Source organism: Oncorhynchus mykiss, chromosome 22 (genome assembly GCF_057628025.1).
Source record: "Oncorhynchus mykiss isolate SJ-2025 chromosome 22, ASM5762802v1, whole genome shotgun sequence".
Classification (NCBI taxonomy): Eukaryota; Metazoa; Chordata; class Actinopteri; order Salmoniformes; family Salmonidae; genus Oncorhynchus; species Oncorhynchus mykiss.
In genome coordinates, this window is record NC_143043.1 from 56,622,513 (window position 1) to 56,640,318 (window position 17,806).

The following is a 17,806-nucleotide window of genomic DNA, read 5'->3' on the forward strand; positions in this document are numbered from 1 at the left end:
ATATTTAACAGATGTTATTGGTCCATATTTAACAGATGTTATTGGTCCATACACATATTTAACAGATGTTATTGGTCCATATTTAACAGATGTTATTGGTCCATATTTAACAGATGTTATTGGTCCATACACATATTCAACAGATGTTATTGGTCCATACACATATTTAACAGATGTTATTGGTCACATACACATATTTAACAGATGTTATTGGTCCATACACATATTTAACAGATGTTATTGGTCCATACACATATTTAACAGATGTTATTGGTCCATATTTAACAGATGTTATTGGTCCATACACATATTTAACAGATGTTATTGGTCCATATTTAACAGATGTTATTGGTCCATACACATATTTAACAGATGTTATTGGTCCATACACATATTTAACAGATGTTATTGGTCCATATTTAACAGATGTTATTGGTCCATACACATATTTAGCAGATGTTATTGGTCACATACACATATTTAACAGATGTTATTGGTCCATACACATATTTAACAGATGTTATTGGTCCATATTTAACAGATGTGATTGCGGGTGTAGCTAAATGCTTGTGTTCCAAGCTCCAACAGTGTAGTAGTATCTAGCAATTCACAACAATAAACACAAATCTGAAAGTAAAATAATGTAATTAAGAAATATATAAATATCAGATTCGGCACTCCTTTCCCTATAGTCCACGATCAGCTCCTTTGTCTTGCTCACATTGAGGGAGTTGTCCTGGCACCACACTGCCAGGTCTCTGACCCCCTCCCTATAGGCTGACACCACTGCCAGGTCTCTGACCTCCTCCCTATAGGCTGACACCACTGCCAGGTCTCTGACCTCCTCCCTATAGGCTCACACCACACTGCCAGGTCTCTGACCTCCTCCCTATAGGCTGACGTGGGGGAAATTATTCAGAGCAACACTCAGCTGTGGCGGATGCGACTACGTAGGGGAACGACACATCAGAGAGAGAGCGATAGAAAAAAAGGAAAGAAAGGAAGAAGAGAGACTGAGGTAGAGAGAGACAGAGAGTGAAGGAGGGGAAGTAGAGGTGGAAGGGTGAACTGAGGTAGAGAGAGACAGAGAGTGAAGGAGAGGTAGAGAGGAGGGGAAGTAGAGAGGGAAGGGTGAACTGAGGTAGAGAGAGACAGAGAGTGAAGGAGAGGTAGAGAGGAGGGGAAGTAGAGAGGGAAGGGTGAACTGAGGTAGAGAGAGACAGAGAGTGAAGGAGAGGTAGAGAGGAGGGGAAGTAGAGAGGGAAGGGTGAACTGAGGTAGAGAGAGACAGAGAGTGAAGGAGAGGTAGAGAGGAGGGGAAGTAGAGAGGGAAGGGTGGACTGAGGTAGAGAGAGACAGAGAGTGAAGGAGAGGTAGAGAGGAGGGGAAGTAGAGAGGGAAGGGTGGACTGAGATAGAGAGAGACAGAGAGTGAAGGAGGGGAAGTAGAGAGGGAAGGGTGGACTGAGATAGAGAGATGTGCGGCGTGTTCTTTTCTCACCTGAAGAGCTGTTGTGTGAGGAGCCAGACAGGTCCAGGGAGCAGGGTCTCTCAGGTCGTCTGGGTTTGGGCTGTCTGAGGGCCGCTGGGGCTGAGGTTGAGAATGGGACTGGGGTTGGGACTGAGACTGGGACTGGGGTTGGGGCTGAGAATGGGACTGGGGTTGAGACTGGGACTGAGACTGGGGCTGGGGTTGAGACTGGGACTGGGGTTGAGACTGGGACTGAGACTGGGACTGGGGCTGGGGTTGAGACTGGGACTGGGGTTGGGACTGGGACTGAGACTGGGACTGGGGTTGAGACTGGGACTGGGGCTGGGACTGGGACTGGGACTGAGACTGGGGCTGGGGTTGAGACTGGGGCTGGGGTTGAGACTGGGGCTGGGGTTGAGACTGGGACTGGGGTTGAGACTGGGGTTGAGACTGGGACTGGGTTTGAGACTGGGACTGGGGTTGAGACTGGGTTTGGGGTTGAGACTGGGATTGGGGTTGAGACTGGGTCTGGGACTGGGGATAGGACTGGGACTGGGGTTGAGACTGGGGTTGAGACTGGGACTGGGGTTGAGGCTGGGGTTGAGACTGGGGCTGGGACTGGGGCTGGTAGTTGGGCAGTGAGAGGGGCAGTGATAGGTACGGAGATGGGTTTGGGTACAGAGACAGGTCTAGGTATGGGGACAAAGGTGAGGGGTTCAGGCTGTCCCTCTACAGATGGACATGTGATCACCAGACGGTTGTTGTTGTTGTTAGTGTTGGTGCGGCCCGCCAGGTGATTGGTTGGTCTCTGGTCACATGCGGTGGGCTGCTCTCTCCTTAGCAGTGGTTCATGTTCATCAGGACTGGAGTTGATGTTGAGTCTACTGTCCTCTCCGCTGAGCTGGGTCTGTAACAAGGGTGTCGCTCCGCCCAACTCCCCCTGAGGGCCCGCCGGATTGGTAGTCCCGTAAGGAGCCCCACCTCCAGTTGAAGAGGCCACGCCTCCGTTCAGGTAACCGTTGACGACCACGACGCTTACGCCGCTCCGCACCCCGTTTCCTACGGCCGTTGGCCCGTTGTTGGTAACGTTAACAAGGCGTGGCTCTGCCGCTGGGGCGACCGTGTTCATCTTGGCCACGCCCGTCTCTACCTGCTTCAGGTTGGACCGGTGTTTCCCAGACTTCAGCCTGGAGGAACCAGAGCCCTCCTTGGCCTTGGTGTTGAGTGGTAGGCTGGTGGGCCGCTTGGGGAGGTTCTGCTGTTTGGGCAGGGGGAACATAGTAGCTGGAGGGTCCCCCATCCCACTGGCCCCGGACCCAGACCCTCCCTGGGCCCCAGGCCCGACCCCAGTCACCTCCGCAGCCAGCTTGATGAGGGGATAGAGCAGGGAGGAAGACTTACAGCTGAGGGGGTCTGGAGCAGAAAACTGTTTCTGGCTGTGCTCCATAAGGTTCTCATCAGAAGACTCCTTCAGGTTCTTGTCAACCTCTTTAGGGTCCAGCTTGGTGGTCTCCAAGTCCTCCTGGGTCAGCTGCAGACACACCGGCACCACCAGCCCCAGCACAGTGCCACCTAGTGGGCCGGATGAGTCCTCCCCTTGACCCGACTCAGAGATGGTGGTCATGACCGTGTTGGGTGTGGAGAGGCTGGCGCCGCTGCTCTCCGGGCTGGGCAGACGGGCCTGAGCCTGCTGACGCTCGGCGTTGATGGAGTTTCGGTTCTTCTCTGGGCCTGCGGGTACACTGCTAGTTCCACCCAGGACGCCGACGGAGGAGGTACCCGATACAGAGGTGTCCCCCCCAGGAAGGTTCTTCACCGTGTGGCCCTCGTGGTCCTCGATGTAGGAGGAGGAGGAGTAGTCTGGGTAGGGGCTGACTTTAGGACCCCTGCGGCTGTGGGACAGGTTCCTGTAGGGGAAGCAGATAGAAATAAAACTGATGTCATGTAAACCTGCAGCGTAACAGACCAAACCTTACACGACAGGGGCAAGCAGATCGTCTTTTCAAAAACATGACCTTCACCCATATTTAATAGGAAAAAAGAGACGTGACTCAACTTACTTGCCGAATAACTCAAGGTGGTGTGTTCTGATACTAAGATGTAATTGTCACAGACAGCGGAAAGGTGAAATGTGTGGTTTTAAAGGGTCAGACAATAGTATGAAACCAAAGTAAAGCAAATTAGGGTTAAGTGCCTTGCTTAAGGGCACGTCGACAGATTGTTCACCTTAGTCGGTAACCTTTCGGTTACTGGCTCAACGGCTACCCTGCTGGTTACTGGTCCAACACTCTGACCACTAGGTCACCCTGCTGGTTACTGGTCCAACACTCTAACCACTAGGCTACCCTGCTGGTTACTGGTTCAACACTCTAACCACTAGGCTACCCTTCTGGTTACTGGTACAACACTCTAACCACTAGGCTACCTGCTGGTTACTGGTCCAACACTCTAACCACTAACCACTAGACTACCTGGACCCACTATATCAACACACCTGGACCCGCTATATCTACACACATGGACCCACTATATCAACACACCTTGACCCACTATATCAACACACCTGGACCCGCTATATCAACACTCGAGGACCCGCTATATCAACACACCTGGACCCACTATATCAACACACCTGGACCCACTATATCAACACACCTGGACCCACTATATCAACACACCTGGACCCGCTGTATCAACACACCTGGACCCGCTATATCAACACACCTGGACCCACTATATCAACACACCTGGACCCGCTATGTCAACACACCAGGACCCGCTATATCAACACACCTGGACCCGCTATATCAACACACCTGGACCCACTATATCAACACACCTGGACCCACTATATCAACACACCTGGACCCGCTATATCAACACTCGAGGACCCGCTATATCAACACACCTGGACCCACTATATCAACACACCTGGACCCGCTATATCAACACTCGAGGACCCGCTATATCAACACACCTGGACCCGCTATATCAACACACCTGGACCCACTATATCAACACACCTGGACCCACTATATCAACACACCTGGACCCGCTATATCAACACTCGAGGACCCGCTATATCAACACACCTGGACCCGCTATATCAACACACCTGGACCCACTATATCAACACACCTGGACCCACTATATCAACACACCTGGACCCGCTATGTCAACACACCAGGACCCGCTATATCAACACACCTGGACCCACTATATCAACACACCTGGACCCACTATATCAACACACCTGGACCCGCTATATCAAATCAAATCAAATCAAATTTTATTTGTCACATACACATGGTTAGCAGATGTTAATGCGAGTGTAGCGAAATGCTTGTGCTTCTAGTTCCGACAATGCAGTAATAACCAACAAGTAATCTAACTAACAATTCCAAAACTACTGTCTTGTACACAGTGTGAGGGGATAAAGAATATGTACATAAGGATATATGAATGAGTGATGGTACAGAGCAGCATAGGCAAGATACAGTAGATGGTATCGAGTACAGTATATACATATGAGATGAGTATGTAAACAAAGTGGCATAGTTAAAGTGGCTAGTGATACATGTATTACATAAGGATACAATCGATGATATAGAGTACAGTATATACGTATGCATATGAGATGAATAATGTAGGGTAAGTAACATTATATAAGGTAGCATTGTTTAAAGTGGCTAGTGATATATTTACATCATTTCCCATTATTAAAGTGGCTGGAGTTGAGTCAGTGTCAGTGTGTTGGCGACAGCCACTCAATGTTAGTGGTGGCTGTTCAACAGTCTGATGGCCTTGAGATAGAAGCTGTTTTTCAGTCTCTCGGTTCCAGCTTTGATGCACCTGTACTGACCTCGCCTTCTGGATGATAGCGGGGTGAACAGGCAGTGGCTTGGGTGGTTGATGTCCTTGATGATCTTTATGGCCTTCCTGTGACATCAGGTGGTGTAGGTGTCCTGGAGGGCAGGTAGTTTGCCCCCGGTGATGCGTTGTGCAGACCTCACTACCCTCTGGAGAGCCTTACGGTTGAGGGCGGAGCAGTTGCCGTACCAGGCGGTGATACAGCCCGCCAGGATGCTCTCGATTGTGCATCTGTAGAAGTTTGTGAGTGCTTTTGGTGACAAGCCGAATTTCTTCAGCCTCCTGAGGTTGAAGAGGCGCTGCTGCGCCTTCTTCACAATGCTGTCTGTGTGAGTGGACCAATTCAGTTTGTCTGTGATGTGTATGCCGAGGAACTTAAAACTTGCTACCCTCTCCACTACTGTTCCATCGATGTGGATAGGGGGGTGTTCCCTCTGCTGTTTCCTGAAGTCCACAATCATCTCCTTAGTTTTGTTGACGTTGAGTGTGAGGTTATTTTCCTGACACCACACTCCGAGGGCCCTCACCTCCTCCCTGTAGGCCGTCTCGTCGTTGTTGGTAATCAAGCCTACCACTGTTGTGTCGTCCGCAAACTTGATGATTGAGTTGGAGGCGTGCGTGGCCACGCAGTCGTGGGTGAACAGGGAGTACAGGAGAGGGCTCAGAACGCACCCTTGTGGGGCCCCAGTGTTGAGGATCAGCGGGGAGGAGATGTTGTTGCCTACCCTCACCACCTGGGGGCGGCCCGTCAGGAAGTCCAGTACCCAGTTGCACAGGGCGGGGTCGAGACCCAGGGTCTCGAGCTTGATGACGAGCTTGGAGGGTACTATGGTGTTGAATGCCGAGCTGTAGTCAATGAACAGCATTCTCACATAGGTATTCCTCTTGTCCAGATGGGTTAGGGCAGTGTGCAGTGTGGTTGAGATTGCATCGTCTGTGGACCTATTTGGGCGGTAAGCAAATTGGAGTGGGTCTAGGGTGTCAGGTAGGGTGGAGGTGATATGGTCCTTGACTAGTCTCTCAAAGCACTTCATGATGACGGAAGTGAGTGCTACGGGGCGGTAGTCGTTTAGCTCAGTTACCTTAGCTTTCTTGGGAACAGGACCAATGGTGGCCCTCTTGAAGCATGTGGGAACAGCAGACTGGTATAGGGATTGATTGAATATGTCCGTAAACACACCGGCCATATATCAACACACCTGGACCCGCTATATCAACACACCTGGACCCGCTATATCAACACACCTGGACCCACCATATCAACACACCTGGACCCGCTATGTCAACACACCAGGACCCGCTATATCAACACACCTGGACCCGCTATATCAACACACCTGGACCCACTATATCAACACACCTGGACCCGCTATATCAACACACCAGGACCCGCTATAACAACACACCAGGACCCGCTATATCAACACACCTGGACCCACTATATCAACACTCCTGGAACCACTATATCAACACACCTGGACCCGCTATATCAACACACCAGGACCCGCTATATCAACACACCTGGACCCACTATATCAACACACCTGGACCCGCTATATCAACACACCAGGACCCACTATATCAACACACCTGGACCCACTATATCAACACACCTGGACCCGCTATATCAACACACCAGTACCCTGCTGGTTACTGGTCCAACACTATAACCACTAGGCTACCCTGCTGGTTACTGGTCCAACACTCTAACCACTAGGCTACCCTGCTGGTTACTGGTCCAACACTCTAACCACTAGGCTACCCTGCTGGTTACTGGTCCAACACTCTAACCACTAGGCTACCCTGCTGGTTACTGGTCCAACACTCTAACCACTAGGCTACCCTGCTGGTTACTGGTCCAACACTCTAACCACTAGTCTACCTGCTGGTTACTGACCCAACGCTCTGACCACTAGTCTACCTGCTGGTTACTGACCCAACGCTCTGACCACTAGTCTACCTGCTGGTTACTGACCCAACGCTCTGACCACTAGTCTACCTGCTGGTTACTGGTCCAACATTCTAACCACTAAACTACCTGCTGGTTACTGAACCAACACTCTAACCACTAGGGTACCTGCTGGTTACTGGTCCAACACTCTAACAACTGGTGTGTTGATATAGTGGGTCCTGGTGTGTTGATATAGTGGGTCCTGGTGTGTTGATATAGTGGTTCCAGGAGTGTTGATATAGCGGGTCCAGGTGTGTTGATATAGTGGGTCCTGGTGTGTTGATATAGCGGGTCCTGGTGTGTTGATATAGTGGGTCCTGGTGTGTTGATATAGCAGATCCAGGTGTGTTGATATAGCGGGTCCTGGTGTGTTGATATAGTGGTTCCAGGAGTGTTGATATAGCGGGTCCAGGTGTGTTGATATAGTGGGTCCTGGTGTGTTGATATAGCGGGTCCTGGTGTGTTGATATAGCAGATCCAGGTGTGTTGATATAGCGGGTCCTGGTGTGTTGATATAGCGGGTCCAGGTGTGTTGATATAGTGGGTCCAGGTGTGTTGATATAGTGGGTCCTGGTGTGTTGATATAGCGGGTCCAGGTGTGTTGATATAGCGGGTCCAGGTGTATTGATATAGTGGGTCCAGGTGTGTTGATATAGCGGGTCCTGTTGTGTTGATATAGCGGGTCCAGGTGTGTTGATATACTGGTTCCAGGAGTGTTGATATAGTGGGTCCAGGTGTGTTGATATAGTGGGTCCAGGTGTGTTGATATACTGGTTCCAGGAGTGTTGATATAGTGGGTCCAGGTGTGTTGATATAGCGGGTCCTGGTGTGTTGATATAGCGGGTCCTGGTGTGTTGACATAGCGGGTCCAGGTGAGTTGATATAGTGGGTCCAGGTGTGTTGATATAGCGGGTCCAGGTGTGTTGATATAGCGGGTCCTGGTGTGTTGACATAGCGGGTCCTGGTGTGTTGACATAGCGGGTCCAGGTGTGTTGATATAGTGGGTCCAGGTGTGTTGATATAGCGGGTCCAGGTGTGTTGATATAGCGGGTCCAGTTGTGTTGATATAGTGGGTCCAGGTGTGTTGATATAGCGGGTCCAGGTGTGTTGATATAGCGGGTCCTGGTGTGTTGATATAGCGGGTCCTGGTGTGTTGACATAGCGGGTCCAGGTGTGTTGATATAGTGGGTCCAGGTGTGTTGATATAGTGGGTCCAGGTGTGTTGATATAGCGTGTCCAGGTGTGTTGATATAGTGCCGTGCGCAGCGACCAGCTGACTATACACTATTATCAACTGGGTGGTTCGAACCCTGAATGCTGATTGGCTGACAGCCATGGTGTACCCGTATACCACGGGTATTACAAAAATATATATTTTCACTGGTCTAATTACGGTGGTAACCAGATTATAACAGCAATAAGGCACCTCAGGTGACTATGATGAATGGCCAATATACCACGGCTAAGGGCTGTATTCAGGCACTCCGCGTTGCGTCGTGCTTTAGAACAGCCCTTAGCTGTGGTGTATACCACACCTCCTGGCCTTATTGCTTCCTTATAAAATGGGTTGATTGGATCCTGGATGCTGGTTGGTTGAACACCTTTTATCCCCAAGCCATAAGACATTGAACTAGGTAACCAAATAGCATTGACCCTTTTTTGAGCCATCATATACACTGCTGCTACTGTTTATTATCTATCCTGTTTCCTCGCCACTTTACCCCTACCTACATGTACAAATGTACCTCAATTACCTCGTACCCCTGCACATAGACTCAGTACTGGTACCTGTGTATATAACCATGTTATTACCTCGTACCTGCACATAGACTCAGTACTGGTACCTGTGTATATAACCATGTTATTACCTCGTACCTGCACATAGACTCAGTACTGGTACTCCACCGTATATAGCCATGTTATTACCTCGTACCCCTGCACATAGACTCAGTACTGGTACCTGTGTATATAGCCATGTTATTACCTCGTACCTGCACATAGACTCAGTACTGGTACCTGTGTATATAACCATGTTATTACCTCGTACCTGCACATAGACTCAGTACTGGTACTCCACCGTATATAGCCATGTTATTACCTCGTACCCCTGCACATTGACTCAGTACTGGTACCTGTGTATATAACCATGTTATTACCTCGTACCTGCACATAGACTCAGTACTGGTACTCCACCGTATATAGCCATGTTATTACCTCGTACCCCTGCACATTGACTCAGTACTGGTACCTGTGTATATAACCATGTTATTACCTCGTACCCCTGCACATTGACTCAGTACTGGTACCTGTGTATATAGCCAAGTTATTACCTCATACCCCTGCACATTGACTCAGTACTGGTACCTGTGTATATAGCCATGTTATTACCTCATACCCCTGCACATAGACTCAGTACTGGTACCTGTGTATATAACCATGTTATTACCTCGTACCCCTGCACATTGACTCAGTACTGGTACCTGTGTATATAGCCAAGTTATTACCTCATACCCCTGCACATTGACTCAGTACTGGTACCTGTGTATATAGCCATGTTATTACCTCATACCCCTGCACATAGACTCAGTACTGGTACCTGTGTATATAACCATGTTATTACCTCGTACCCCTGCACATTGACTCAGTACTGGTACTCACTGTATATAGCCAATATATCGTTACTCAGTACTGGTACCCTGTGTATATAGCCAATATATTGTTACTCAGTACTGGTACCCTGTGTATATAGCCTGGTACCCTGTGTATATAGCCAATATATTGTTACTCAGTACTGGTACCCTGTGTATATAGCCTGGTACCCTGTGTATATAGCCAAGATATCGTTACTCAGTACTGGTACCCTGTGTATATAGCCTGGTACCCTGTGTATATAGCCAAGATATCTTTACTCAGTACTGGTACCCTGTGTATATAGCCTGGTACCCTGTGTAAATAGCCAAGCTATCGTTACTCAGTACTGGTAGCCTGTGTATATAGCCAAGATATCGTTACTCAGTACTGGTACCCTGTGTATATATAGCCTGGTACCCTGTGTATATAGCCAAGCTATCGTTACTCAGTACTGGTACCCTGTGTATATAGCCTGGTACCCTGTGTATATAGCCTGGTACCCTGTGTATATAGCCAAGATATCGTTACTCAGTACTGGTACCCTGTGTATATAGCCTGGTACCCTGTGTATATAGCCAAGATATCGTTACTCAGTACTGGTACCCTGTGTATATACCCTGCTGGTTACTGGTGTGTGTGTGTGTTCACCTCTCGTTCTGCAGTGTGGTGGTCATAGGGTTAACCGTGGTCCTGTGTGTGTGAGTGTGTGTGTGTGTGTGTTCACCTCTCGTTCTGCAGTGTGGTGGTCATAGGGTTAACCGTGGTCCTGTGTGTGTGTGTTCACCTCTTGTTCTGCAGTGTGGTGGTCATAGGGTTAACCGTGGTCCTGTGTGTGTGTGTGTGTGTGTGTGTGTGTGTGTGTGTGTGTGTGTGTGTGTGTGTGTTCACCTCTCGTTCTGCAGTGTGGTGGTCATAGGGTTAACCGTGGTCCTGTGTGTGTGTGTGTGTGTGTGTTCACCTCTCGTTCTGCAGTGTGGTGGTCATAGGGTTAACCGTGGTCCTGTGTGTGTGTGTTCACCTCTTGTTCTGCAGTGTGGTGGTCATAGGGTTAACCGTGGTCCTGTGTGTGTGTGTGTGTGTGTGTGTGTGTGTGTGTGTGTGTGTGTGTGTGTGTGTGTGTTCACCTCTCGTTCTGCAGTGTGGTGGTCATAGGGTTAACCGTGGTCCTGTGTGTGTGTGTGTGTGTGTGTGTGTTCACCTCTCGTTCTGCAGTGTGGTGGTCATAGGGTTAACCGTGGGGCTGACAGACTTGGTCCTGTCCCAGATCAGCAGTAGTTCAGCCATGCGCTCCTCTGAACACTGAGCGGTCAGCCTGGCCTCAGCATCCTGGTCCCAGCAGTCCTCCATGGTCTCCTTCAGGGACCGCACCGCCTGAGGGAAGGTTACAGAGGATAACACATACCATACCACACACACCACAGGTCTCACCAGAATGCACCGCCTGGGGGAAGACAGTATCATTACAATTAAAAGAGACAGAGTTAAATGTCTCCAAGACGACTTCAGAAGGATGGACCAGGTGATCAACATTGGAAAAGGAGGTGGACACTGTGGACCAGGTGAGGAGGTGGACACTGTGGACCAGGTGAGGAGGTGGACACTGTGGACCAGGTGAGGAGGTGGACACTGTGGACCAGGTGAGGAGGTGGATACTGTGGACCAGGTGAGGAGGTGGACACTGTGGACCAGGTGAGGAGGTGGACACTGCGGACCAGGTGAGGAGGTGGACACTGTGGACCAGGTGAGGAGGTGGACACTGTGGACCAGGTGAGGAGGTGGACACTGTGGACCAGGTGAGGAGGTGGACACTGTGGACCAGGTGAGGAGGTGGATACTGTGGACCAGGTGAGGAGGTGGACACTGTGGACCAGGTGAGGAGGTGGACACTGTGGACCAGGTGAGGAGGTGGACACTGTGGACCAGGTGAGGAGGTGGACACTGTGGACCAGGTGAGGAGGTGGACACTGTGGACCAGGTGAGGAGGTGGACACTGTGGACCAGGTGAGGAGGTGGACACTGTGGACCAGGTGAGGAGGTGGATACTGTGGACCAGGTGAGGAGGTGGACACTGTGGACCAGGTGAGGAGGTGGACACTGTGGACCAGGTGAGGAGGTGGACACTGTGGACCAGGTGAGGAGGTGGACACTGTGGACCAGGTGAGGAGGTGGATACTGTGGACCAGGTGAGGAGGTGGACACTGTGGACCAGGTGAGGAGGTGGACACTGTGGACCAGGTGAGGAGGTGGACACTGTGGACCAGGTGAGGAGGTGGACACTGTGGACCAGGTGAGGAGGTGGACACTGTGGACCAGGTGAGGAGGTGGATACTGTGGACCAGGTGAGGAGTTGGACACTGAGGACCAGGTGAGGAGGTGGACACTGTGGACCAGGTGAGGAGGTGGACACTGCGGACCAGGTGAGGAGGTGGACACTGTGGACCAGTATAACTATACAGTGAGGAGGTGGACACTGTGGACCAGGTGAGGAGGTGGACACTCAGGACCAGGTGAGGAGGTGGACACTGCGGACCAGGTGAGGAGATGGACACTGCGGACCAGGTGAGCAGGTGGACATTTCGGAACAGGTGAGGAGATGGACACTGCGGACCAGGTGAGGAGGTGGACATTTCGGACCAGGTGAGGAGATGGACACTGCGGACTAGGTGAGGAGGTGGACACTGTGGACCAGGTGAGCCGGTGGACATTTCGGACCAGGTGAGGAGATGGACACTGTGGACCAGGTGAAGAGGTGGACATTTCGGACCAGGTGAGGAGATGGACACTGCGGACCAGTATAAATATATTGGTACCATCTTTGACACCCTGAAGTTTGAGCAAAACAAAACAAGTTATTTATTCCTCAGGAAACTGAACTCAGTCAGTGTCCACAAACACCTTCGGTGTGCTGCTTCACATCCCTCTCTGTCAAGAACAGGAAGTGACCTCCAATTCACTGTGAACAACTGCTGTGAGACCTTCCCTATGACCATCTGGGGTACCGTAGGTCTCTCAGACGACCTGGCCTCGTTCTCTGAGCTGCAGGCCAGGAGGAAAAGCCCATCACATCCTGGGGGACAGCACACATATGTCCTCAACCCACAGTTCCAAATCCGCACCCTTGGATGCCGACCTGCGCTGTCAAGTGCCCTACCAATAGGAGCGGAGCCTCGTTTGAGCTCGAGGCCATCCACCTGGATAACAGGACCATTAAGAAAAACCTAGGGACGATTCTAGAGATAGTTGTTATTAATGGCAGGGGTAAACTGTCTGTCTGTCTGTCTGTCTGTCTGTCTGTCTGTCTGTCTGTCTGTCGATGTGTGTGTGTGTGTGTGTGTGTGTGTGTCCTGTCTGAAGCACCTTGTCAGACGTCAACAAACTGCCTCTCAGGGATGAATGAAGTAGTATTGTATAGTGTGTTTCTCTAGTTACCCAGAGTCAGATGAACTCATTACCCAACTCATGTCTCTGTGTGCAGTATGAAGGACCATGTGTTAGTTTTTTTTACATTAAATACATCCTGAAATAGTGACTTTAAAATGATTTGAGCTTTTTAATGGAGATTCTGACCAAATCATTTTCCAAGTTCTTCAGAGCAGATAAGGCAATACTTTCAGTAAACTGTGTCTGTCTCTCGTGACATTGTGTTGTGTACTTTCCTTGATCGTGCGGTGTGTGTGTTTCTTATCTAAGTGTTTACATCTCTGTCCAAGCCACAGTAGAACCGGCACAATGGATTGTAGTCTTTGTATTTAACTAGGCTGAATATTTGCTTAATGAAAACAACAACTCCCTTCAGCCCAGCGTCCAATATACTCAGTGGTGTAAAGTACTTAAGTACAAATACTTTAAAGTAGTACTTAAGTAGTTTTTTTGGGGGGTATCTGTACTTTAGTATTTATATTTGACAACTTTTTACTCCATACATTTTCCCTGACAATCAAAAGTACTTGTTACATGTTGAGTGCGTAGCAGGACAGGAGAATGGTGAAATTGGCACACTTATCAACAGAACACGTGGTCATCCCCACTGCCTCTGGTGGACTCACTAAACACAAATGTATCTTTTGTAAATTATGTCTGAGTGTTGGAGTGTTCCCCTGGCTATCTGTAAATTATGTCTGAGTGTTCCCCTGACTATCTGTAAATAATGTCTGAGTGTTGGAGTGTCCCCCTGGCTATCTGTAAATAATGTCTGAGTGTTCCCCTGGCTATCTGTAAATAACGTCTGAGTGTTCCCCTGGCTATCTGTAAATAATGTCTGAGTGTTGGAGTGTTCCCCTGGCTATCTGTAAATAATGTCTGAGTTTTCCCCTGGATATCTGTAAATAATGTCTGAGTGTTGGAGTGTTCCCCTGGCTATCTGTAAATAACGTCTGAGTGTTCCCCTGGATATCTGTAAATAATGTCTGAGTGTTGGAGTGTTCCCCTGGCTATCTGTAAATGATGTCTGAGTGTTCCCCTGGCTATCTGTAAATAATGTCTGAGTGTTCCCCTGGCTATCTGTAAATGGTGTCTGAGTGTTCCCCTGGCTATCTGTAAATAATGTCTGAGTGTTCCCCTGGCTATCTGTAAATGGTGTCTGAGTGTTGGAGTGTTCCCCTGGCTATCTGTAAATGGTGTCTGAGTGTTCCCCTGGCTATCTGTAAATTATGTCTGAGTGTTGGAGTGTTCCCCTGGCTATCTGTAAATGGTGTCTGAGTGTTCCCCTGGCTATCTGTAAATAATGTCTGAGTGTTCCCCTGGCTATCTGTAAATGGTGTCTGAGTGTTCCCCTGGCTATCTGTAAATAATGTCTGAGTGTTCCCCTGGCTATCTGTAAATAATGTCTGAGTGTTCCCCTGGCTATCTGTAAATGGTGTCTGAGTGTTGGAGTGTTCCCCTGGCTATCTGTAAATGGTGTCTGAGTGTTCCCCTTGTTATCTGTAAATTATGTCTGAGTGTTGGAGTGTTCCCCTGGCTATCTGTAAATGGTGTCTGAGTGTTGGAGTGTTCCCCTGGCTATCTGTAAATGGTGTCTGAGTGTTCCCCTGGCTATCTGTAAATGGTGTCTGAGTGTTCCCCTGGCTATCTGTAAATTATGTCTGAGTGTTGGAGTGTTCCCCTGGCTATCTGTAAATTATGTCTGAGTGTTGGAGTGTTCCCCTGGCTATCTGTAAATGACATCTGAGTGTTCCCCTGGCTATCTGTAAATAATGTCTGAGTGTTGGAGTGTTCCCCTGGCTATCTGTAAATAATGTCTGAGTGTTCCCCTGGCTATCTGTAAAGAATGTCTGAGTGTTCCCCTGGCTATCTGTAAATTATGTCTGAGTGTTGGAGTGTTCCCCTGGCTATCTGTAAATGATGTCTGAGTGTTCCCCTGGCTATCTGTAAATAATGCCTGAGTGTTGGAGTGTTCCCCTGGCTATCTGTAAATTATGTCTGAGTGTTCCCCTGGCTATCTGTAAATAATGTCTGAGTGTTGGAGTGTTCCCCTGGCTATCTGTAAATAATGTCTGAGTGTTCCCCTGGCTATCTGTAAAGAATGTCTGAGTGTTCCCCTGGCTATCTGTAAATGATGTCTGAGTGTTCCCCTGGCTATCTGTAAATAATGTCTGAGTGTTGGAGTGTTCCCCTGGCTATCTGTAAATGATGTCTGAGTGTTACCCTGGCTATCTGTAAATAATGTCTGAGTGTTGGAGTGTTCCCCTGGCTATCTGTAAATGATGTCTGAGTGTTCCCCTGACTATCTGTAAATAATGTCTGAGTGTTCCCCTGGCTATCTGTAAATGATGTCTGAGTGTTCCCCTGGCTATCTGTAAATAATGTCTGAGTGTTCCCCTGGCTATCTGTAAATGATGTCTGAGTGTTCCCCTGGCTATCTGTAAATAATGTCTGAGTGTTGGACTGTTCCCCTGGCTATCTGTAAATCATGTCTGAGTGTTGGAGTGTCCCCCTGGCTATCTGTAAATAACGTCTGAGTGTTCCCCTGGCTATCTGTAAATGATGTCTGAGTGTTCCCCTGGCTATCTGTAAATGATGTCTGAGTGTTCCCCTGGCTATCTGTAAATAATGTCTGAGTGTTGGAGTGTTCCCCTGGCTATCTGTAAATAATGTCTGAGTGTTGGAGTGTTCCCCTGGCTATCTGTAAATAATGTCTGAGTGTTCCCTGGCTATCTGTAAATAATGTCTGAGTGTTGGAGTGTTCCCCTGGCTATCTGTAAATGATGTCTGAGTGTTCCCCTGGCTATCTGTAAATGATGTCTGAGTGTTCCCCTGGCTATCTGTAAATGATGTCTGAGTGTTGGAGTGTTCCCTTGGCTATCTGTAAATAATGTCTGAGTGTTCCCCTGGCTATCTGTAAATTATGTCTGAGTGTTCCCCTGGCTATCTGTAAAGAATGTCTGAGTGTTCGCCTGGCTATCTGTAAATTATGTCTGAGTGTTGGAGTGTTCCCCTGGCTATCTGTAAATGATGTCTGAGTGTTCCCCTGGCTATCTGTAAATAATATCTGAGTGTTGGAGTGTTCCCCTGGCTATCTGTAAATGATGTCTGAGTGTTACCCTGGCTATCTGTAAATAATGTCTGAGTGTTGGAGTGTTCCCCTGGCTATCTGTAAATGATGTCTGAGTGTTCCCCTGACTATCTGTAAATAATGTCTGAGTGTTCCCCTGGCTATCTGTAAATGATGTCTGAGTGTTCCCCTGGCTATCTGTAAATAATGTCTGAGTGTTCCCCTGGCTATCTGTAAATGATGTCTGAGTGTTCCCCTGGCTATCTGTAAATAATGTCTGAGTGTTGGACTGTTCCCCTGGCTATCTGTAAATAATGTCTGAGTGTTGGAGTGTCCCCCTGGCTATCTGTAAATAACGTCTGAGTGTTCCCCTGGCTATCTGTAAATGATGTCTGAGTGTTCCCCTGGCTATCTGTAAATGATGTCTGAGTGTTCCCCTGGCTATCTGTAAATAATGTCTGAGTGTTGGAGTGTTCCCCTGGCTATCTGTAAATAATGTCTGAGTGTTGGAGTGTTCCCCTGGCTATCTGTAAATAATGTCTGAGTGTTCCCTGGCTATCTGTAAATAATGTCTGAGTGTTGGAGTGTTCCCCTGGCTATCTGTAAATGATGTCTGAGTGTTCCCCTGGCTATCTGTAAATGATGTCTGAGTGTTCCCCTGGCTATCTGTAAATTATGTCTGAGTGTTCCCCTGGCTATCTGTAAATAATGTCTGAGTGTTCCCCTGGCTATCTGTAAATAATGTCTGAGTGTTGGAGTGTTCCCCTGGCTATCTGTAAATAATGTCTGAGTGTTGGAGTGTTCCCTTGGCTATCTGTAAATAATGTCTGAGTGTTCCCCTGGCTATCTGTAAATAATGTCTGAGTGTTCCCCTGGCTATCTGTAAATAATGTCTGAGTGTTCCCCTGGCTATCTGTAAATTATGTCTGAGTGTTCCCCTGGCTATCTGTAAATAATGTCTGAGTGTTGGAGTGTTCCCCTGGCTATCTGTAAATAATGTCTGAGTGTTCCCCTGGCTATCTGTAAATAATGTCTGAGTGTTCCCCTGGCTATCTGTAAAGAATGTCTGAGTGTTCCCCTGGCTATCTGTAAATTATGTCTGAGTGTTGGAGTGTTCCCTTGGCTATCTGTAAATAATGTCTGAGTGTTCCCCTGGCTATCTGTAAATAATGTCTGAGTGTTCCCCTGGCTATCTGTAAATAATGTCTGAGTGTTCCCCTGGCTATCTGTAAATAATGTCTGAGTGTTCCCCTGGCTATCTGTAAATAATGTCTGAGTGTTCCCCTGGCTATCTGTAAATAATGTCTGAGTGTTCCCCTGGCTATCTGTAAATAATGTCTGAGTGTTCCCCTGGCTATCTGTAAATAATGTCTGAGTGTTCCCCTGGCTATCTG

General features: G+C 48.6%; 1 protein-coding gene across 5 annotated transcripts in view; it reads right to left on the minus strand.

The window, feature by feature from the left end:
- Positions 1-17,806, minus strand: part of bmpr2b (bone morphogenetic protein receptor type 2b) — a 176,755-nt gene that overhangs the window by 23,554 nt on the left and 135,395 nt on the right. For 4 of the 5 annotated variants that reach the window (XM_090216345.1, XM_090216346.1, XM_090216347.1 and 1 more), the window contains 2 exons: positions 11,121-11,293; positions 1,501-3,377 (listed from right to left, as the gene is read on the minus strand). In XM_090216345.1, the coding sequence (XP_090072471.1) occupies positions 1,501-3,377; positions 11,121-11,293 (2,050 nt within the window). Of the gene's footprint in view, positions 1-1,500; positions 3,378-10,570; positions 10,716-11,120; positions 11,294-17,806 lie in introns of those variants that run through there. The other variant, XM_090216349.1, reaches the window with a different exon arrangement.